Genomic DNA, 21,477 nt, shown 5'->3' with positions numbered 1-21,477 from the left:
ATGGGGCTCCATTTCCTGTGACCTCCCTACTCCACCAGGCTGCGAAAGAATGACTCTTGCATTCATATACTCAGTCTGTGTTTCTGTAAACCTGAATGGTAAAATGATGGAGGGCGTGAATCAGCTCTATTAGCAGTGACTCTGACAATGGTCCTTCCCCTCTTCTGTCTTCCCCTTCTCTGTCTTGCAGCAAGTGGGAGGACAAAGGTTTCATGAGAGCAGTGCCCAAGACCCACAGTCATCTAGCGCCAAGGCAACAACCCTACTGATATCTGGATGTATTTTCCTGTGCTCTTTGACACAGGTGTGGAGATTGTAATTTGCTGTGCATGATTGTTTGCGCTTTCCTTGATTATGTAAACCAGTGGCTTTTGCCAAGAACTCTTCGTGCCCTGAAGCTCTGAGCTGGTTCCCTCCTATTGGTGGACCTTATTTCATTTTATTGGGAGGCATAACTTTCAAGTTACAGAGCAGTGATAATTACCTGCCAGTGTCTCTTAGGAGTGAAGTACCTGGAGTTGAGGGACTCCAACCTGTGGCAATGACAGCAGACGAGTTGGTTTTCTTTGTGAACGGCAGAAAGGTAAGTAGGAGCTGACCTCTGGTTTGGTGTCCCTGCTCCCTGGGAGGGGACATCTGTCGTCTGGAAGAGCCATATCTTGTTCTCTGTCTTTCCTGTTCCCTCTTAATTGTTATCCTGTCTTTCTCTCTCTCCCTTTAAAGGTGTTGCTGCATTTTGGTAACACTGGGGAAGAAGACCTTCTCAGGGCTAGAGCACAGACAAGACACTCAGAAGGCAAAGGAATGAGGGAGAGAGAGGCAAGCAGAGAGGCATCTGTGAACTAGCTGCCAACTCTCTGCAGTAGTGGAGATTGGCACAGAATGAGAAAGGGGAGTTGAGTTCTAGGTGAGATTTGAGGTCATCACTACACTTCTATTTCTGGGTTTAATCAAATATATCCTAAAATTTACGTTGTTCTCTTTACAGAGAGAAGGAACAGGAATGTGTTTTCTTGCTTTTATCAGGATATAAGATGTACTCAGCCTTTGAATCTAATATATTATATATATAGGTTTAACAGCCAGTCCTGATTCACTGTGTGGTGACATATACTGACACCTTATGGCAAACCACAATTATTTTTTTCCATAAAGGGCATCTCCCACATTCTCCGCACTCCCCACCCCCACACACTTAGTTCTACAGGTAAGTTGCAAATCTCTTACCTACTTGAATTTACCTTATTGGTGCACAGGGACTTAGGGAAGGTGACATGGATAGCAGCCCTTGGACAAGAGTGAGAATCTTTGCAAATTTTAATGTGGTGCAGGGAGACAGGGGGCAAGCATATTACATGGTCCCCAGCCTCCATTTGCCCCCCTACAACACTGCTGAGATGCTCACACCTGTTCAACTCCCCACTTGGAAATGAAAAGGATAGTAAAAGAGTCCCATAGTTGCACATTGTAACTAACTGTGTGGACAGTGTGTGATGAATGTGCCCAATGTGTCCCCCAAATAAGGGCAATTTTATTTGTCTTGCTATATTGGCACTTTTGCATTGAGTTGAGAAACTTTTGATGTAATTTTGAGTGACTTTTGATGTAATTTTCAAGAATAATAATGTGCTTCACAGGACTCCTAGGTCTTAAATTTCCAAGATGTGTGTGGGTGACCGTAAAATATATTTCATGAGCTGTTTCAGCATCGGTGCTCCAAAGATTGACGGATTTCCTTTGAGTGGTGCCTTTGGGAGGTGCTGGGGAATGGGGACAGCCATGTTCTTCTGGGTTCAGAGTTTCCTCTCTGAGCTGCCTGGCACCAACCCAAGAAATAGGGCAAAGCTTTCAAGTTGATGGTAGTAAGATTTTGCATCCAACATTTCAAACAACTTCTTTCATTCAGCAATTACAGTGCAGAAATTTAGGAAACCATTGTACAACTGGCTTTCTAGGAGACCTACTTACACAAAGACATCTCTGGAATTTTTATTAGTAATTTTTACATTGGGTAAACAGCTAGATTCCATGAATTGCAAGGTCATGTCTTACTCTAAGGTTTTATTGTTTATTAAACCAAACCATTGGTTAACGTGTGAAAGTATACGTTTCTGCTCTTCTTCAGGGATGGCTTGCTGTTATGCACTAAATCTAGAAAGAAGCATTTCAAGGTAAATCTCGTTTGGGGAAAATTATTTTCCCTTGCATTTTACTTTCACTTTAGGAAAGTAATTTTAAATTTTTAAGTGGTACCATCACATCAAACCCTATTATTTCTAGAAGCTTCTACTACTGCCAGTTTCTGTGATGACTATCCATGTTTGTAATTTATAATGGTGTAGCATGTTCAGAAACTTCAAGAAAGGTAGAAGGGCAATGCAGAAAGTAATTATGTGAAAGCAGTGCTGTAAAAACAAGGCCAAGCAAGGGAATTCCTGGGCAAACAATGACAGCTGTGAGAATGTTATTCTCATTTTTATTCGGAAGATATTCTAGACCTTTTGTTACAGGAATTGTGCAAAGTAGTTACCAAAGAAGCTGTAAGAACTTAGTGACTCATTCTTAAATGTGAGCCCCTACTCCTCTCCTTGTTTTGTACCACTGTCCAGGACTCTGTCTTCACTAAATGGGGTCCTGCAGAAGGTGTTAGATGCAAAAAGTCGAATACCTCTAGGGCCTTCTGTGGTGGTGATGAGCCTTGATGACTATTGTTTTCACATCTTCTTTTGTTCTAGAGTCAGAGTCAAAGGGAAGGAACTGTCCAGTATTTTTTTTTTTTTATTGTAATGACAGCCTTTTTGCAAGGCAGCATTCTAGCTTTTCTGAGTAGTCACTCTGTCTAGGGGAGACTGTGGCACCTGGAAGAATCTGGGAGTGCAGGGGCCATTGAAAATAATATGCTAAGAATAGATAAGGCTCAAGGACAATATCTCTAGCTAGTTGCACTTTCAATGAACTCCAGTAGTCAAGGACAGTATCTCTAGTTGAACTTTTAATGAACTCTAGTAGGCGCCAAGAAGGCAGGCAAAATAAGAAAGAACTTAGAGACAAGGAACTAAGCAGAAGGTTATATCTGGGTGCAGAAAGTTTGTTTTGCATTGTGTTATTTTTGCTGACGTGGGATTTATGGAGTATAAATAAAGTGAGGCGGAGGCTCTAGGCACGGCCACCATGTTCTCTGTTTGTCTTTGTCTCTTGTGTCTGTTCATTCTCCACCACCCCCGGCACGGTCCCCAGTAAGTGGCGCAGCGAGCAGGGTGCACAGGGTGAGTAGTGGGGAACAAGAAGGGGAACCCCCTAGGAGCGGGTAAAACCCGGGAATTGTTAAGGGGAACCTTCTTAAGCTTTCATTATGGGGAATTCCAGTTCCTTGGCCTCAGAATATTTAAGATTATTACAAGGGCTTTTACTTTCGATTGGGGTTGATGCAAAAGAGAGAACTTTGCGGAAATTGTTTGCTCATATGGAACAACATTGCTCTTGGTTTCAATATCAAACTGAAGTACAATTAAATAAGCGAGAGTGGCAACAGGTTGTTAAGACCCTTCGTCAAGCGCATCAGCGCGGCGATGTAATGTCAGCACCTTTGTGGGCCCTTTGTGCCTCTATTACTCAGGCTTTGGAGCTCTTAGAGACAGACTCTGAAAAGGGGGATGAGGAGTCTTTGAAGTCTCCGATAGCCATTTCCCCTCCTTTAGATAATTCTGTAACTGAAGGAGAAGGTCCTTTGTGTGATAATGTGTCTCATGAAAAGGAATCAGAAATTCAAAAGGAGCTTCAGCCGGTTGTTCAATTGTTACAACAAATTTTACAATTGCAGTTATCTCCCCCCTCAACCTTCTCCTCCACCCACTCCTGTTTTTACTTTTCCCGTGGTTCATCCACCCCCATCAGTACCTAAGGCGGAGGAGGAGGATAGTTTTCCACCACCACCACCGCCGGTGGAAATGCTGCCTCATTCAGGCACGGTTTTTGCTGTTCCCGCTTCTACTGCTAAAGCTGTAATTAAGGTATTGGATTCTCAAGAGGATGAGGATCCTCTACAATTGTTCCCCATTATTAGGCAACCTTTTGGTCCTAATGACCAATTTCCTCAAGGGGGTATAAATGTGCAGTATAATGTTCTTCAATTTAAATTTCTTAAAGAAATGAAGGCAGCTGTTGCTAATTATGGCCCTCAATCTCCTTTTGTCATGGGGCTTCTAGATTCTTTCTCCTCTGAGAATTTGTTTTTGCCTCTTGATTGGGAGACTTTGGGGAAGGCTGTTTTGGACCGCTCTCAGTGGCTTCAGCTACGCAGTTGGTGGCTGGAAGATGCCAAAGAGCAGGCCCGCCGCAATGCCGCTAGAAATCCTCCAGGACCAACAGAGGAGCAATTAACAGGCACTGGTCAGTTTGCTACCATAGCGGCTCAATCTGGACTTGAGGACGTGGCATTATCACAAGTTAAAGCACTTTTTTAAAAGGCTTGGTGTAAAGTAGAACCATCAGGAAAAACTGCCTTGTCTTTTGTTAAGATTTTGCAGGGCGCAAACGAACCTTATCCTGACTTTGTGGCTCGGCTCCGAGATGCTGTAATAAAGACTGTGGGTAGTGGGGCTGCAGGCCAAATCCTGGTAACTACACTAGCTTTTGAGAATGCTAATCAGGAATGTCAGAGGTTGTTGCATCCTCTAAAGGCTGCTGGAAACTTACAAATAGAAGATTTTATTAGAGCCTGTGCAGGAGTGGGAGGGGCTGCCTACAATGCTCAGTTGTTTGCTGGAGCTTTATCTAAGGCATTCATGGGAAAAAAGGGAGTTTGCTTCCAATGTGGAAAGACCGGTCATTTTAAAAAGGAGTGCCGTAAGTTATCTAATAGGAGTGACTCCTCCAAAGTAGAATTTAAAAAGCTTCCTACTGAGCCCTGTCGTCGTTGCAGCAAAGGGCGACACTGGACTAATGAATGTCACTCTAAAGTGGACAAAAATGGTAATTCTCTCACCTCCGGATCAGGAAACTTGCAGAGGGGCCCTTCAGCTTGGGGCCCCAACAACAATACAAGCCCTCTTCATTTGCAATTTCCAGTCAGCTCAGGGGTCCAGCATCAGCAGGCCAGTCAGCCAATGTTAACCCCCAATTTTCATTAGCTCAGCTTTTCTCTGCTACTTCCGGTAGCGCCACTGCTGATGTGGTGATTTCACAGGCTGTTGAACTCACCCCAGAAATGGGAGTTGTTAAATTGGCTACAGGTGTTTTTGGGCCATTACCTCCACATACTGTTGGATTGCTTATAGGACGCAGTAGTAGCATTTTACAGGGTTTACAAGTTCATTTGGGTGTTATAGATTCTGATTATAAAGGGGAAATTCAAATTATGGCTCAGGCTCATAAACCTATATCCCTGACAGAGGGGCAGCGAATTGCACAACTCCTTGTACTACCCTATTTTCAGTTTCCTTCATGGAGGCAAGAAAGAACCGGAGGTTTTGGAAGCACAGGTAAACATATTTTTTGGGAAACTTTAGTAACTCAACAAAAACCCTTGTTTCCCCTCGAAGTAGAGGGACAAATTTTTCAGGGCTTGGTCGACACTGGAGCTGACATTTCCATTATTGCCTCTGATCAATGGCCTTTGCAGTGGCCTAAACAGCCTGTTGCTGTTTCTTTTACAGGATTAGGTTCTGCCTCTGAGGTGTATCAAAGTTCTCAATCCTTAAATTGTCGAGGGCCGGATGGTCAAATGGCCCAAGTTCAGTTTTATATTGTTCCTATTGCCCTAAATTTATGGGGGTGAGATTTATTACAACAATTTGGAGCTTTTATTTCTATTCCTCATGTCTCTAATTCTGCCAAGAATATGATGTTCCGCATGGGCTACAATCCCCTTGAAAAATCTTTAAACATGTAGCCACTGTTCAGCAGCCTCAAGCCCTTCCCTTGACATGGAAAACTAATATTCCTGTATGGGTTGAACAGTGGCCTTTAACACGTGAGAAGCTTGAGGCCTTGGAAAACTTAGTTCAGGAACAATTATCCCTAGGTCATATAGAACCTAGTACTTCTCCATGGAATTCACCTGTCTTTGTGATTAAGAAAAAACAACGGTAAATGGAGACTATTGACAGATCTTCGTGCTATTAATGCATGTATTCAACCCATGGGATCCTTACAACCTGGCCTTCCTAACCCTTCTATGATTCCTCAAGATTGGTTACTTATGGTTATTGATTTAAAAGATTGTTTTTTTTCTATTCCTTTGGATCAAAAGGTTTGTGAGCGTTTTGCCTTCTCTGTGCCTGTTTTTAATAATTCTCAGCCACTTTCTCGATATCAGTGGAAGGTTTTACCTCAAGGTATGTTAAACAGCCCTACCTTGTGTCAAGAATTTGTCCATCAAGCTCTGAATCCTGTTCGAAAATGTCATCCTTCTGTTCTTTTTTTTTTTCTTTTTATGTATTTATTTATTTATTTATTTATTTATTTATTTATTTTATTATACTTTAAGTTCTAGGGTACGTGTGCATAACATGCAGGTTTGTTACATATGTATACTTGTGCCATGTTGGTGTGCTGCACCCATCAACTCATCAGCACCCATCAATTCATCATTTATATCAAGTATAACTCCCAATGCAATCCCTCCCCCCTCCCCCTTCCCCATGATAGGCCCCAGTGTGTGATGTTTCCCTTCCCGAATCCAAGTGATCTCATTGTTCAGTTCCCACCTATGAGTGAGAACATGCGATGTTTGGTTTTCTGTTCTTGTGATAGTTTGCTAAGAATGATGGTTTCCAGCTGCATCCATGTCCCTACAAAGGACGCAAACTCATCCTTTTTTATGGCTGCATAGTATTCCATGGTGTATATGTGCCACATTTTCTTAATCCAGTCTGTCACAGATGGACATTTGGGTTGATTCCAAGTCTTTGCTATTGTGAATAGTGCCGCAATAAACATACGTGTGCATGTGTCTTTACAGCAGCATGATTTATAATCCTTTGGGTATATATCCAGTAATGGGATGACTGGGTCATATGGTACTTCTAGTTCTAGATCCTTGAGGAATCGCCATACTGTTTTCCATAATGGTTGAACTAGTTTACAGTCCCACCAACAGTGTAAAAGTGTTCCTTTTTCTCCACATCCTCTCCAGCACCTGTTGTTTCCTGACTTTTTAATGATTGCTGTTCTAACTGGTGTGAGATGGTATCTCACGGTGGTTTTGATTTGCATTTCTCTGATGGCCAGTGATGATGAGCATTTTTTCATGTGTCTGTTGGCTGTATGCATGTCTTCTTTTGAGAAATGTCTGTTCATATCCTTTGCCCACTTTTTGATGGGGTTGTTTGATTTTTTCTTGTATATTTGTTTGAGTTCTTTGTAGATTCTGGATATTAGCCCTTTTTCAGATGAGTAGATTGCAAAAATTTTCTCCCATTCTGTAGGTTGCCTGTTCACTCTGATGGTAGTTTCTTTTGCTGTGCAGAAGCTCTTTAGTTTAATTAGATCCCATTTGTCAATTTTGGCTTTGGTAGGCTATTAATTATTACCTCAATTTCAGAGCCTGCTATTGGTCTATTTAGGGATTCAACTTCTTCCTGGTTTAGTCTTGGAAGAGTGTAAGTGTCCAGGAAATTATCCATTTCTTCTAGATTTTCTAGTTGATTTGCGTAGAGGTGTTTATAGTATTCTCTGATGGTAGTTTGTATTTCTGTGGGATCAGTGGTGATATCCCCTTTATCATTTTTTATTGCGTCTATTTGATTCCTCTCTCTTTTCTTCTTTATTAGTCTTGCTAGTGGTCTGTCAATTTTGTTGATCTTTTCAAAAAACCAACTCCTGGATTCATTGATTTTTTGGAGGGTTTTTTGTGTCTCTATCTCCTTCAGTTCGGCTCTGATCTTAGTTATTTCTTGCCTTCTGCTAGCTTTTGAATGTGTTTGCTCTTGCCTCTCTAGTTCTTTTAATTGTGATGTTAGAGTGTCAATTTTAGATCTTTCCTGCTTTCTCTTGTGGGCATTTAGTGCTATAAATTTCCCTCTACACACTGCTTTAAATGTGTCCCAGAGATTCTGGTATGTTGTATCTTTGTTCTCATTGGTTTCAAAGAACGTCTTTATTTCTGCTTTCATTTCGTTATGTACCCAGTAGTCATTCACGAGCAGGTTGTTCAGTTTCCATGTAGTTGAGCGGTTTTGGTTGAGTTTCTTAGTTCTGAGTTCTAGTTTGATTGCACTGTGGTCTGAGAGAGAGTTTGTTATAATTTCTGTTCTTTTACATTTGCTGAGGAGTGCTTTACTTCCAATTATGTGGTCAATTTTGGAATAAGTGCGATGTGGTGCTGAGAAGAATGTATATTCTGTTGATTTGGGGTGGAGAGTTCTATAGATGTCTATTAGGTCCGCTTGGTGCAGAGATGAGTTCAATTCCTGGATATCCTTGTGAACTTTCTGTCTCGTTGATCTGTCTAATGTTGACAGTGGAGTGTTGAAGTCTCCCATTATTATTGTATGGGAGTCTAAGTCTCTTTGTAAGTCTCTAAGCACTTGCTTTATGAATCTGGGTGCTCCTGAATTGGGTGCATATATATTTAGGATAGTTAGCTCTTCCTGTTGAATTGATCCCTTTACCATTATGTAATGGCCTTCTTTGTCTCTTTTGATCTTTGATGGTTTAAAGTCTGTTTTATCAGAGACTAGGATTGCAACCCCTGCTTTTTTTTGTTCTCCATTTGCTTGGTAGATCTTCCTGCATCCCTTTATTTTGAGCCTATGTATGTCTCTGCATGTGAGATGGGTCTCCTGAATACAGCAGACTGATGGGTCTTGACTCTTTATCCAGTTTGCCAGTCTGTGTCTTTTAATTGGAGCATTTAGTCCATTTACATTTAAGATTAATATTGTTATGTGTGAACTTGATCTTGCCATTATGATATTAACTGGTTATTTTGCACGTTAGTTGATGCAGTTTCTTCCTAGCCTCGATGGTCTTTACATTTTGGCATGTTTTGCAATGGCTGGTACCGGTTGTTCCTTTCCATGTTTAGGGCTTCCTTCAGGGTCTTTGTATGGCAGGCCTGGTGGTGACAAAATCTCTAAGCATTTGCTTATCTGTAAAGGATTTTATTTCTCCTTCACTTATGAAACTTAGTTTGGCTGGATATGAAATTCTAGGTTTAAAATTCTTTTCTGTAAGAACGTTGAATATTGGCCCCCACTCTCTTCTGGCTTGTAGAGTTTCTGCCGAGAGATCTGCTGTTAGTCTGATGGGCTTCCCTTTGTGGGTAACCCGACCTTTCTCTCTGGCTGCCCTTAAGATTTTTTCCTTCATTTCAACTTTGGTGAATCTGGCAATTATGTGTCTTGGAGTTGCTCTTCTGGAGGAGTATCTTTGTGGCGTTCTCTGTATTTCCTGAATTTGAATGTTGGCCTGCCCTACTAGGTTGGGGAAGTTCTCCTGGATGATATCCTGAAGAGTGTTTTCCAACTTGGTTCCATTTTCCCCCTCACTTTCAGGCACCCCAATCAGACGTAGATTTGGTCTTTTTACATAATCCCATACTTCTTGCAGGCTTTGTTCATTTCTTTTTCTTCTTTTTTCTTTTGGTTTCTCTTCGCGCTTCATTTCATTCATTTGATCCTCAATCGCTGATACTCTTTCTTCCAGTTGATCGAGTCGGTTACTGAAGCTTGTGCATTTGTCACGTATTTCTCGTGTCATGGTTTTTATCTCTGTCATTTCGTTTATGACCTTCTCTGCATTAATTAGTCTAGCTGTCAATTCTTCCACTCTTTTTTCAAGATTTTTAGTTTCTTTGCGCTGGGTACGTAATTCCTCCTTTAGCTCTGAGAAGTTTGATGGACTGAAGCCTTCTTCTCTCATCTTGTCAAAGTCGTTCTCTGACCAGCTTTGATCCGTTGCTGGTGATGGGCTGCGCTCCTTTGCAGGGTGAGATGCACTCTTATTTTTTGAATTTCCAGCTTTTCTGCCCTGCTTTTTCCCCATCTTTGTGGTTTTATCTGTCTCTGGTCTTTGATGATGGTGACGTACTGATGGGGTTTTGGTATAGGTGTCCTTCTGGTTTGATAGTTTTCCTTCTGACAGTTAGGACCCTCAGCTGTAGGTCTGTTGGAGATTGCTTGAGGTCCACTCCAGACCCTGTTTGCCTGGGTATCAGCAGCAGAGGTTGCAGAAGATAGAATATTGCTGAACAGCGAGTGTATCTGTCTGATTCTTACTTTGGAAGCTTCCTCTCAGGGGTGTACTCCACCCTGTGAGGTGTGGGGTGTCAGACTGCCCCTAGTGGGGGATGTCTCCCAGTTAGGCTACTCAGGGGTCAGGGACCCACTTGAGCAGGCAGTCTGTCCGTTCTCAGATCTCAACCTCCGTATTGGGAGATCCACTGCTCTCTTCAAAGCTGTCAGACAGAGTCGTTTGCGTCTGCAGAGGTTCTGCTGCTTTTTTGTTGTTTTTTAGCTGTGCCCTGTCCCCAGAGGTGGAGTCTACAGAGACAGGCAGGTTTCCTTGAGCTGCTGTGAGCTCCACCCAGTTCGAGCTTCCCAGAGGCTTTGTTTACCTACTTAAGCCTCAGCAATGGTGGGCGCCCCTCCCCCAGCCTTGCTGCTGCCTTGCAGTTAGATCGCAGACTGCTGTGTTAGCAATAAGGGAGGCTCCATGGGCGTGGGACCCTCCCGGCCAGGTGTGGGATATATTCTCCTGGTGTGCCCGTTTGCTTAAAGTGCAGTATTGGGGTGGGAGTTACCAGATTTTCCAGGTGTTGTGTGTCTCAGTTTCCCTGGCTAGGAAAAGGGACTCCCTTCCCCCTTGCACTTCCCAGGTGAGGCGATGCCTCACCCTACTTCAGCTCTCGCTGGTCAGGCTGCAGCAGCTGACCAGCACCAATTGTCTGGCACTCCCTAGTGAGATGACCCCAGTACCTCAGTTGAAAATGCAGAAATCACCGGTCTTCTGTGTCGCTCGCGCTGGGAGTTGGAGACTGAAGCTGTTCCTATTTGGCCATCTTGCTCCGCCCCCCTTCTGTTCTTTTATATCATTATATGGATGACATTCTTCTTGCTGCACCCACCAAAAAAGAGCAGCAAGATGCTTTTGCATCCTTACAAACACAGCTCTCTTTATACTCACTTAATATTGCCCCAGAAAAAATTCAAATAGATTTTCCTATTCAATATTTAGGTTATACCTTGGGAGCGTGAAATATTCGACCCCAAAAGATTCAAATTTGACGCGATCATTTAAAAACATTAAATGACTTTCAAAAGCTTTTTGGAGATATTAATTGGATGCGTCCTGTTTTAGGAATACCAACATATCAGTTACAACATTTTTTTCTATTCTAGAAGGAGACAGTCACTTGGACAGCTCACGTCATTTAACTCCTTTGGCTTTACAGGAACTCCAGCTTGTAGAAGAACAACTTCAAAAGGCCCATCTACATTATATCCTTCCCGACGTTCTCCTTTCCTTTTGTTTATTTCATACTTTACACTCTCCTACAGGTATGATTCATCAAACAAATCGGCCATTAGAATGGATTTTTTTATCCAACAAAACATCTAAACGCTTGACTACTTATATCGATCGTTTAGCTGAATTGATCATCAAAGGACAGCATCGCTGTCGACAACTCTGGGGAGGAGATCCTTCCTTCATTATCTCTCAATTCACTCATAGTCAGATTACTTATCTTCTTGCCACTTCTGATTCTTGGCAAGTTGCTTGTGCCTCATTTGTCCGACAATTTTCTACCCAATATCCTAAGTCTCCGATCTTTTCATTTTTTAGACAGCATTCTGTGTTGCCTTTCTCACCAATATCTTTATTTCCTGTTCAAGGCCCTACCTTTTTTACTGATGCTAGTAGCAATGGTAAAGCTGGATATTGGAGTGTTCATCAATCTCGAGTTACAGTTTATCCTTATCCCTTGGTGCAACAGGGAGAACTGTTTGCTATTCTCATGGTCTTACTTGATTTCCCTTCCACCAGTTGTAACATTGTTAGTGATTCTCAATACGCCGTGTATGTTACTTCTTATATTTCTCAAGCCACTCTACCTCTTTGTGCTACTTCTTCTCTTCAAAAACTCTTTTCTTTGTTGTCCTCTACTTTGAGCCAACGTCGAGCCCCTTTATTCATCACTCATCTTCGTTCTCATTCTCAACTTCTTGGACCGTTAGTTCATGGTAATGCTCAGATTGATTCGCTTTTAATTGGCCACCTACAGGCTGCAGAACAAGAACATGCTCTACATCACACTAATAGTTCTGGCCTTCAACGACGATTTCATTTAACTCGTAAACAAGCTCATTCTCTTACTCGAGCTTGTCCTTCTTGTGCTCCTTTTGAGCGTTCCATCTTTCCATCCTGGGGTTAATCCGTGAGGTACTCAAGTTAATCAGATTTGGCAAATGGACGTCACACACGTCCCTTCTTTTGGACGATTAAAGTATGTTCATCATACCATTGATACTTTCTCTCATTTTCAATGGGCAACTCCTTTGCCATCTGAAAAAGCTGATTCTGTTATTACTCATCTCTTAGCTTGTTTCGCCATCATGGGCATTCCTCTAATACTTAAAACTGATAATGCGCCTGCCTATGTTTCTTGTAAGTTACAAGTTTTCTTACAGCAATACAATATTCAACATCTCACTGGTATCCCGGGCAACAGTCAAGGTCAAGCCATCATTGAACGCACAAATTTAACCTTAAAAACTCAACTGCTAAAACAAAAAGGGGGAAATGAGTCCCTCAGAAATCAGATTTTAAAGGTTTTGTTTACCTTAAATTTTTTGAATCAATGGAGACAATTGCAGGACTCCACTGCCGTAACTCATCTTTCCTCACCTCCCTCGGCGATAGTCCCCGCCGACAATTTAAAGCTTTGGTATCCTAATGAAGAAGGTAAGTATGCTCAGGGGCAAGTTCTAAAACAGGGACGGGGCTATGCTCTTGTCCTTACAGGGAGTGGACCTGAGTGGTTTCCTACAAGGCGATTGAAACCCTGTTGAAAAGAAAACTGGACTCAGCATGCATCTCTTCCTTTGTTGGATGTGCCTCAGCGGGGGACTTATTTCCCTTAGTGAGGCTTTGTATGAATATTGGACTTACATTCCCTTTCCACCCTTGTATCAGCGAGTCACCTGGGGGGAGGCAGAAGTTAAGGTTTTCACCAATGACACTACTTGGATGCCATCCCCCTATATGGACAAGGACAACATAGAACGGGAAACAGGAATAATAAACAGCACATACCAATTTGGAGTGGAAGGACTTCCGATTTGCATGGGAAATAGTCCTCATTGTCTCCAGAAATCGCATGAAGCTTGGGCTGTTCGCTATAATCATAGCCATGTGGCTGCCAATACTGTTATTATTGTAACTAGAAGTTTTCATTATAATCATACTGTATATATTAATGAGACTATTCCTAGTTCCTTACCTTTTTGTCCTATTCCAGAGGTTTCCCCTAATATTGAGGTATTGGAGTGGCAACATTGTCGGGGAACTAAGCCCTGGATTTTATTAGAATATAATGGGCTGCAAGTAATTGATTGGAGTGTGCACGGTGATTTTCAAACAAAATTTAGTCACATACCTTTGAAATGGCACCGGGTAAATAAAAGTATTGCTGCTGACGGTAATGAAACTTTGGTATGGCATGAAGGAGGCTTGTCGCCACCTATGCCTCATCTTAGATACTCTTTACAAGTACAAAGTCATCTTTGGAAGTTATTAGCTGCAGGTGATGCCATTAGTACTTTTGTGGGGAATATGTCCCTTAATCTTTCTAACCCGAATAATCTCTTTCATATTCAATTACATCGGAATATCTCCCGATATATTATTGCTTGTGTCCGAAAGCCTTACCTATTGTTAGCGGGGAATTTAACATGGGATAATGATACGGGAATTGTTAATTGTACAGATACATGTACATTTTTGTCTTGCCTCAATCATTCCTGGTGGCACAACTTTAGTGGGGATATTTATATCCTCAGGGCTCGTAAGGAAATTTGGCTACCTGTCAACCTTATGCAACCGTGGGGGGGCATCACCTCTTGAAACTTATATTTGGACTTCCCTCCAGTGGACCCGTCGTGCCCTTGGACTTATAGTTGCCTCAGTAATGGGCCTTGTCCCCATCGCCTCCACTGCAGCCATGGCAGGACTCGCTCTACATCAAAGTATACAAAATGCTGAATTTGTGCAGCAATGGCATGAGCAATCTCATCAGTTGTGGCTTCAACAACAGAACATTGACTCTCAACTCGCTGAAAGATTGAACAACGTGGAGCAAGCCTTAACGTGGCTTAGAGATCAGCTCACTGTCCTCAGTACTCGAATAACATTGCAATGTGATTGGAACTCCACTCAATTTTGCGTAACACCTGTGCCTTTTAATGTTTCTCAGAATTGGACTGAAATCCGAAGATTATTAATAGGCCATAAAAATATTAGTTTGGACACTCAAGAACTCACTCAAAACATTTCCGAAGCATTTCGACAACAATTCCATGTATTGTCCGGGGCCGCTATCTTGCAGGAGCTGGGTCAAAGTTTTGCTGCCCTTGACCCATGGACCCAGACGAAAACATGGATTTCTACCATCTCTGGAAGTATCTTGCTTTGGGCGCTCGGATTGGGTTTACTTCTCATGGTAATCCGATGCTCCCTCCGTCGCATCCAAAAACAAAGGAAAACACAGGAACAAGTATGGGCTACCTTTCTAGGATTGAGGCAAAACAAAAAGGGGGAAATGCAGGGGCCATTGAAAATAATATGCTAAGAATAGATAAGGCTCAAGGACAATATCTCTAGCTAGTTGCACTTTCAATGAACTCCAGTAGTCAAGGACAGTATCTCTAGTTGAACTTTTAATGAACTCTAGTAGGCGCCAAGAGGCAGACAAAATAAGAAAGAACTTAGAGACAAGGAACTAAGCAGAAGGTTATATCTGGGTGCAGAAAGTTTGTTTTGCATTGTGTTATTTTTGCTGACGTGGGATTTATGGAGTATAAATAAAGTGAGGCGGAGGCTCTAGGCGTGGCCGCCATGTTCTCTGTTTGTCTTTGTCTCTTGTGTCTGTTCATTCTCCACCACCCCCGGCACGGTCCCCAATATGGGAAGATTTGGCAGGTAGGGTGCAGCCAAAGGTGTCTACAAGTGATCCCTACAACAAGTGAGTGTTGGCTGCAGAGATCCTCACGGTAACTTTCACTCACTCACTCACTCATCATTCACTTGCTCACACCCCATATAGTCAACCTTTATCAAGCTCCTTCTGAGGCCTCAGACAGTGGGATATGCACTGGAGGAATAAGATCTCTAAGATCAGGCATTTGCCATTTTGGAGCCTATAGATTAGTTGGAGAGATGGATTATAATTAGACAAAGTAATACATTCTGAAATGTATTTCACAGAAAACTAGCAGCATGAGATGCTCTCCTTGGATATTCTTAAACCACTTATCACAGTGTATGGTATATACTAGGTGTCCAACTAGTGTGGATGGAATAAGTGGATGAATTTTTAAAATTTTGAGAAATCCTGTACTAAATAAATTACTTCTCTAACTTTGTATTTTACAATTATTTTATGTTTAAAGAAAAATTGCAAGAAGAACACAAGGAAGTATTAAATACCCTTTATATACTTTACCAACTGTTAATGTTTTGCCACATTTGCTTCATCATTCTCTCTTTCTTGCTCAGGACACACACACAGATACACAAGTATATATTATAAGTACATAAATAATTATATATAAATGTACATAATTAATATAAATGAATATATAGTACAAGATAGATTTCTGAACCATTTGACAGTAAGTTTCAGACATCATGTTCCTTTACCTCTTATCCTATGAATAAATATATTCTTTTCTTCTTTTTTTTTTTGTGACGGAGTTTCGCTCTGTCACCAGGCTGGAGTGCAGTGGCATGATCTCGGCTCACTGCAACCTCTGCCTCCCGGGTTCAAGCGATTCACTGCCTCAGCCTACAGAGTAGCTGGGATTATAGGCAACCACCACCACACCCAGCTAATTTTTTGCATTTTTAGTAGAGACAGAGTTTCACCATCTTGGCCAGGCTGATCTTGAACTCCTGACCTCGTGATCCACCCACCTCGGCCACCCAAAGTGCTGGGATTACAGGCGCGAGCCACTGCACCCAGCCAGAATAAATATATTCTTACAAAACTATAGTCCATTTATAGAAATCAGGAACCTTAGCTTTGGTGTGATACTATAAACTTTATGCAAATGTATTCCGATTTTCCCAAAACTGGCATATATAACTCTCCAGCCCCAGCTCGGAATCCAGGATTATGCCTTGCAGCTGGTTGCCATGTCTTTAGTCTTCTCTAATCTAGAACAGCTCCTCAGCTTTCCTTTGTCTTTCATGACATTGGTGTTTCTGAAAAGAACAGGCCAGTTATTTTTTAGAATGTTCCTCATAGTGAATTGTATTATGCTTTCTTATAATTAGATTCAGAGTCTGCATTTGGGAGGCAGGAATACCACAGAAGTAATGTGTTTTTCTCACTGCATTCTATCATTAGGTTATTAGGGTTTTTTTTGTTTTGTTTTATTTTGAGACGGAGTCTCGCTCTGCCACCCAGGCTGGAGTGCAGTGGCGGGATCTCGGCTCACTGCAAGCTCCGCCTCCCGGGCTCACGCCATTCTCCTGCCTCAGCCTCCCGAGTAGCTGGGACTACAGGCGCCCACCACCTTGTCTGGCTAGTTTTTTGTATTTTTTTAGTAGAGACGGGGTTTCACAGCGTTAACCAGGATGGTCTCCATCTCCTGACCTCGTGATCCACCCGTCTCGGCCTCCCAAAGTGCTGGCTTGAGCCACAGCGCCCGGCCAGGTTTATTTTTTTGACGTCAGTTTTTGGGTCTTCTTTGTGATGCGAACTTTGATGACTTGGCTAAGGTGTTATCCACCAAGTTTCTTCACTGTCAGATAACTTTGCTTTACCTTTATAATTAATAGAGGCTATGTGAGAAGATACTTTGGAATATACAAATTCTTGTTCATCAAATTTTCACCCACTAGTTTGAGTATCCATTGATCGTCTTTTTTAAAATAATTTTTATTGTAGTAAAATACATAAAATTTACCATCTTAATCATTTTTATGTGTACAGTTCAGTGGTATTACATACATTTATAATATTGGGCAACCATCATCACCTTCCACCTCCATAACTTCTTTCATTTTTTAAGACAAACTCTATAAATTTACTAAACAATAACTCCATATTCTACCTTTCCCCCAGTCCCTGGAAACCATCATTTTTTCTGTCTCTATGAATTTGACTAAAGTATTTCACTTAAGGGGAATCATACAGTATGTCTTTTTGTGACTGGCTTATTTCATTTAGCATAATGTTCATCTATGTTGTAGCATATATCAAAACTTCCTTCCTTTCTAAAGCTGAATAATATTCCATTGTATGGATGTACCACATTTTGCTTATCTGTTCATCTATTGATGGACACTTTGGTTGCTTTCACATTTTGGCTACTGTGAATAACGTTGCCATGAACTCAGGTGTACGAATATCTGAGACCCTGATTTCAATTACTTTGTGTATAAATCCAGAAGTGGAATTGCTGGATCATATGCTAGTTCTATTTTTACTTCTTTGTGGAACCGTTCTACTATTTTTCCACAGTGACTGTGTCATTTTGTATTCCCACCAACTGTGGACAGGTGTTCCAGTTTCTCCACATCCTTACCAACACTTATTTTCTGTTTGTTTGTTTGTTGATCGTAGCCATTCTAATGGGTATGAGGTGAAATCTCATTATAGTTCTGATTAGTGATGTTCAGCATCTTTTCATTTACTTGTTGGCCATTTGTAGATCTTCTTTGGAGGAATGTCTATTCAAGTCCTTTGCCCATTTCTGAATTGGGTTTTATAGTCGTTGAGTTTTAGGAGTTCTGTATTACACTTCATCTAATAGTCACTGATGGCTCATTGCAACATTTACATAAAAACCAGAAGGAAAGAGAAAGAAGGGGAGATGGAAAGCCTTTTAATTTTTAATTTTGGGGGGTACATAGTAGATCTACATATTTATGGGGTACGTGAGATTCTTTGATGTAGGCATGCAATGTGTAATAATTACATGATAGAAAATGTGGCATTCAGCTCCTCAAGCATTTATCCTTCGTGTTACAAATGACCCAATTGTACTTTTTTGCTATTTTTAAATACACAATTAAATTATTATTGATTGTAGTTACTCTGTTGTGTTATCCAACGCTGTATCTTATTCATTCTTTCTAATTTTTGTACCTATTAGCTATCCCTACTTTCCTCCTACTCCCTACTACCCTTCCCAGACTCTGATACCATCCTTCTACTCTATCTCCATGAGTTCAATTGTTTTGATTTTTAGCTCCCACAAATAAGTGAGAATATGTGAAGTTTGTCTTTCTGTGCCTGACTTATTTCACTTAACATAATGACCTCCGGCTCCATCCCTCCATGTTGTTGCAAATGACAGGATCTCATTCTTTTTTATGGCTAAATAGCACTCCAGTGTGTATATGCACCACATTTTTTTTCCATTCATCTGTTCATGAACACTTAGGTTGCTTCCAAATGTTGGTTGTTGTGAATAATGCTGCAAAAAACATAGGTGTGCAGATATCTGTTTTATATGCTGACTTCCTTTCTTTTGTGTATATACCAGCAGTGGGATTGCTGGATCATATGGTAGCTCTATTCTTAATTTTTTGGGGAACCTTCAAACTGTTCTGTATAACTGTAGTGGTTGTACTAATTTCCACTGATGATTCTTAAATGGATCAGTTATTGTGCTGATTACAAGATGGCCAATCATATTTATTAGATGGAATTCTGCTGTCAGGAAGCGCTTTTCCATATTTTCCATTTGTTTGTTTGTTGACTATCAATTTGGACTCATAGATTTTAATGGTATTTAATGTGTTATAGCCCATTATGGCTGTTATTTCTTTTGATGCTCGAGTTTTACCAGAGCAATCTGCTTAACCCAACATTTCCTTAACTCACTTCCCTACAAAATGTTTTTCCTTGGGGATACCCAATGGTATCCTGTTGAGAGTGTTCAATGGAGTGTACCGTGGTAATCCTGCTGCCACACCTTGAGAGTGGCACAGCCATTCTCTATAGCAATCCACTTGTGGCTGGAGTGGTATGGAAAGCCTTTATGAAGAAATTGTTTGAAGTCTTCTGATAAGGCAAAATGCAGGTGGAAGAAGAACAGCATAGTCAAAGGCACAGGAGTTAGAAGATATAAAATGTATTTTTAGTGCAGTAAGATGACCAGCTTGGCAGGGAAGTAGAAGAGAGAAAGGCTGAAAATGAAGATTGGGAATATATTGAAAAGGGCCTTGAAAGACAACCTAAGGAACTTGGATGTTACCTTGAATATGTGGGTGGTCATGAAAGGCATTGAGCAGGGAACTGATGTGATGTGATAAAAGCAGAACTGCAGTACAGGAGAAACGAACAATGTGGTACTAAGCTAAGAGGCTCTTACTGTCGTCTACAAGAAAGGTGATAAAGATTGCTATTTTGGGCATTTATGATTTCTTCTATGATTTGTAACTAGGATATTGAGTAAGCTGGACTCATGTTAATTTCATCTACTTTCCTTTAAACTTCATTCAAAGGACAAATTCTGGAAGTTTCATGAACTTTTTATTACTCTTAGTCAACAAAGAATCCTATGGTTATTTTTAAGTTGCCAGTCTCAATTCAGGACGGTGTGGTGAGGATAGCAAGAAAGCTCTCCTTTAATTGGTACTGTTGTAAGATGGCTTCCGGCTTTCTGAGCCTTTTAGGTGTTTGGAGCTGACTCTTTCATTCTTCTTGTGATGGCTTTCAAGGATCTTCAAGGGCCACCACAGGAAATATTTGCATGCATGTGTCATGACACAAGTGACACACTTTTCTCAGGCTGCTGTTCTCCATCAGCCTCCAGTTTGGGGAAGTCCACTCCACACAGTCTCTCTTTATTGAAGGCTCTATCCTGTATTTTGGGAAATGATTTAAAGACCTCCAAGCCAACTCTTTTTATCTCATGAATGGCTTGCACTACATCCATAGCCAACACTTCTGCATCCTTTGCTCTGCCAAGCTCTGGGAGTATGTACCAACCCCAGTACAGCCACATCTCCAACTTAAGTTTAAAGAGGAGTTTAAACTTGTCATTGTCAGTACTAATTTCTTGTTAAGCCTATCTCTTCCCCTATGCTGCAAAGGTAGCATGTTAGATTTCTTTGTAGCACGAAGCAAGCCCCCTCACTAAGTTTGAGGTGGGAGGCAAATACTCCTCCCCTTCTCCTTTAGGAAGGTGTGGGCAGTATAGTTCCTGCTAACAAAAACCTCATCATGAATTCTTTCTCTTTATTATTTCAATAATCCACATCCTTTTAAGCTTTGGTAATGTGTGAGAAGTACTGAAACGGGTTTTCGTAGATTTCCTTTGACAATTCACAGTGGAAACTGACATGGCACTTTCTAGACCACTTTTTCCACCTTATTGAACCTAGTGAGGGATCTTTAGTTTGAGATTTCTCTTCCATTTCTGACATGTGTTAGTGTTGACTAATACCCATCACATTCAATGCTCTGCTCTGAGCACAGGCCAACAGACTGGCTTTCCACAGTCACACGCAGGGTCTGAGAGTGTATACTCAAAGCTGCAAAGTCCAAGGTCTGCATGCCATGCTCTCAGAGGCCCCTGGAATTCACAGGTGTGATCTAGCCGTTGAAATGAGATGACAGGTTTGATTTGAAGTGGACTTTGCCTTGGTCGAACCAATGTGGAAGGTGCAATGCCTGCATGTTCTGTTGTGGGTCCCAAGGTGAGCACTGAGGTACAATTATAGAATTTAAGGATTTGAGCATATACATAGCCTGGCTGTAGTTTATAGGTTCATTCTTAAGGAATTGTCAATAAAAATACCTAGGTTTTTACGATATATTTAGCACAGTGTATTAGGCCTTTCATGCTTTGCTATAAAGAAATACCCGAGGCTGGGTCATTTATAAGAAAAGAGATTTAATTGGCTCACAGTTCTGCAGGCTGTATAAGCATGACACCGGCTTGTGCTCGGCTTCTGGGGAGTCCTCAGGGAGTTTTTACTTATGGCAGAAGGCAAAGCGGGAGCAGGCATATCACATGGCCAGAGTAAGAGCAAGAGAGAGAGAGAAGAAGGCGATGCCACGCGCTTTTAAATATCTCATGAGAACTAATTCACGACTAAGGGGGTAGCACTAAGCCATTCATGAGAAATCTGCCCCCATGATCATATTGCTTCCCACTAGGCCCCCCTTCAACACTGGGGATTACAATTAAACATGAGCTTTAGAGGGGCAACGTCCAAACTATATCACACTTCCCACTAACTCTACAAATTCTTGAGTGAGACACTGAAGGAAGAAATTAATTGCAGAAGGATGAC

The 21,477-nt window shown here is 41.4% G+C and overlaps 1 protein-coding gene across 2 annotated transcripts in view; it reads left to right on the top strand.

The window, feature by feature from the left end:
* The first annotated feature begins 488 nt into the window (after positions 1–488).
* XDH (xanthine dehydrogenase) overlaps positions 489–21,477 on the top strand; it is an 89,432-nt gene continuing 68,443 nt past the window's right edge. Inside the window, exon 1 of one of the 2 annotated variants that reach the window (XM_030920444.1) lies at positions 489–583. In XM_030920444.1, the coding sequence (XP_030776304.1) occupies positions 542–583 (42 nt within the window). In that variant the 5' untranslated portion in view covers positions 489–541. The remainder of the gene's footprint in view (positions 584–21,477) is intronic. The other variant, XM_030920445.1, reaches the window with a different exon arrangement.

Source organism: Rhinopithecus roxellana, chromosome 17 (genome assembly GCF_007565055.1).
Source record: "Rhinopithecus roxellana isolate Shanxi Qingling chromosome 17, ASM756505v1, whole genome shotgun sequence".
In the NCBI taxonomy this organism is placed as follows: Eukaryota; Metazoa; Chordata; class Mammalia; order Primates; family Cercopithecidae; genus Rhinopithecus; species Rhinopithecus roxellana.
The sequence above is the reverse complement of the archived record's forward strand: the minus strand, read 5'-3'. Positions and strand labels throughout refer to the sequence as shown.